This window comes from Octopus bimaculoides, chromosome 18 (genome assembly GCF_001194135.2).
Source record: "Octopus bimaculoides isolate UCB-OBI-ISO-001 chromosome 18, ASM119413v2, whole genome shotgun sequence".
Classification (NCBI taxonomy): Eukaryota; Metazoa; Mollusca; class Cephalopoda; order Octopoda; family Octopodidae; genus Octopus; species Octopus bimaculoides.
Window position 1 is genome coordinate 47,117,255 of NC_068998.1, and position 906 is coordinate 47,118,160.

The 906-nt window shown below is 43.7% G+C and overlaps 1 protein-coding gene across 1 annotated transcript in view; it reads right to left on the reverse strand.

Moving 5' to 3' along the window:
- LOC106873192 (unconventional myosin-Va) overlaps positions 1 to 906 on the reverse strand; it is a 147,027-nt gene that overhangs the window by 64,443 nt on the left and 81,678 nt on the right. The window contains 1 exon segment of the mRNA XM_052974378.1: positions 466 to 586. Coding sequence (XP_052830338.1) covers positions 466 to 586 — 121 coding nt within the window.

The following is a 906-nucleotide window of genomic DNA, read 5'->3' on the forward strand; positions in this document are numbered from 1 at the left end:
ACATAGAGGGGACAAACAAGGACAGACAAATGGATTAAGTCGATTATATCGACCCCAGTGCGTAACTGGTACTTATTTAATCGACCCCGAAAGGATGAAAGGCAAAGTCGACCTTGGCGGAATTTGAACTCAGAACGTAACGGCAGACGAAATACCGCTAAGCATTTCGCCCGGCGTGCTAACATTTCTGCCAGCTCCCCCCCGCCTTATCATTCTGCCAGCATGATGATGATGATGATGAAGATGATGATTATTTCTAATTTTAGCAGAAGATTGCAATTTTATGGAGAGAGTGCAGGCAGACAGACATATATTAAAATGGTTCAGAGGAAGAAAGGGAAGGGAAGCAGAGTGTGAAGTGAAAAAAGGTGGGAAAGAGGAGAGAGAGAGATAGAAGAGGGAGAAGAAAGGGGAGGAGGAGGGAGGAGAGACAGAGAAGATCCAAAAACTAGAGGTGATACTGACTTTTAAAGGCTTTGCCAGCCTCTGTGGTTCCTTCTTCATATTTGGGGGTTTTGGACAACGCATTCATCAAGTTGCCGATTTCTCGTTTCATCCTGTCGTTGTCGTTCTCGATTTCTTGCATCTGAAAGGGACAACATTGGAAAGTCTGGGAGACTGGAAGACTGCTGCAGGGGTGTTGTGTGATGTGTGTGTGTGTGTGTATATATGGGAGCAGCAGGGAGCTCGTGGATAGACGATAGCGTGTGTAAAATTGTGCATTGAGAGGAAGAAGCAGGTGTGAATAAGAATAACATTAATAAAGACTCGTTTTGTATTGGCCACAAGGGCAACAGTACAAAAGCATTCAAGTACATAGACAAATATAAACCTTCTGAACTCTGTGTGTGTGTGTGTAAAGACCCCCCACCCCCACATAAATTGCAATTTATAATAATAATACAC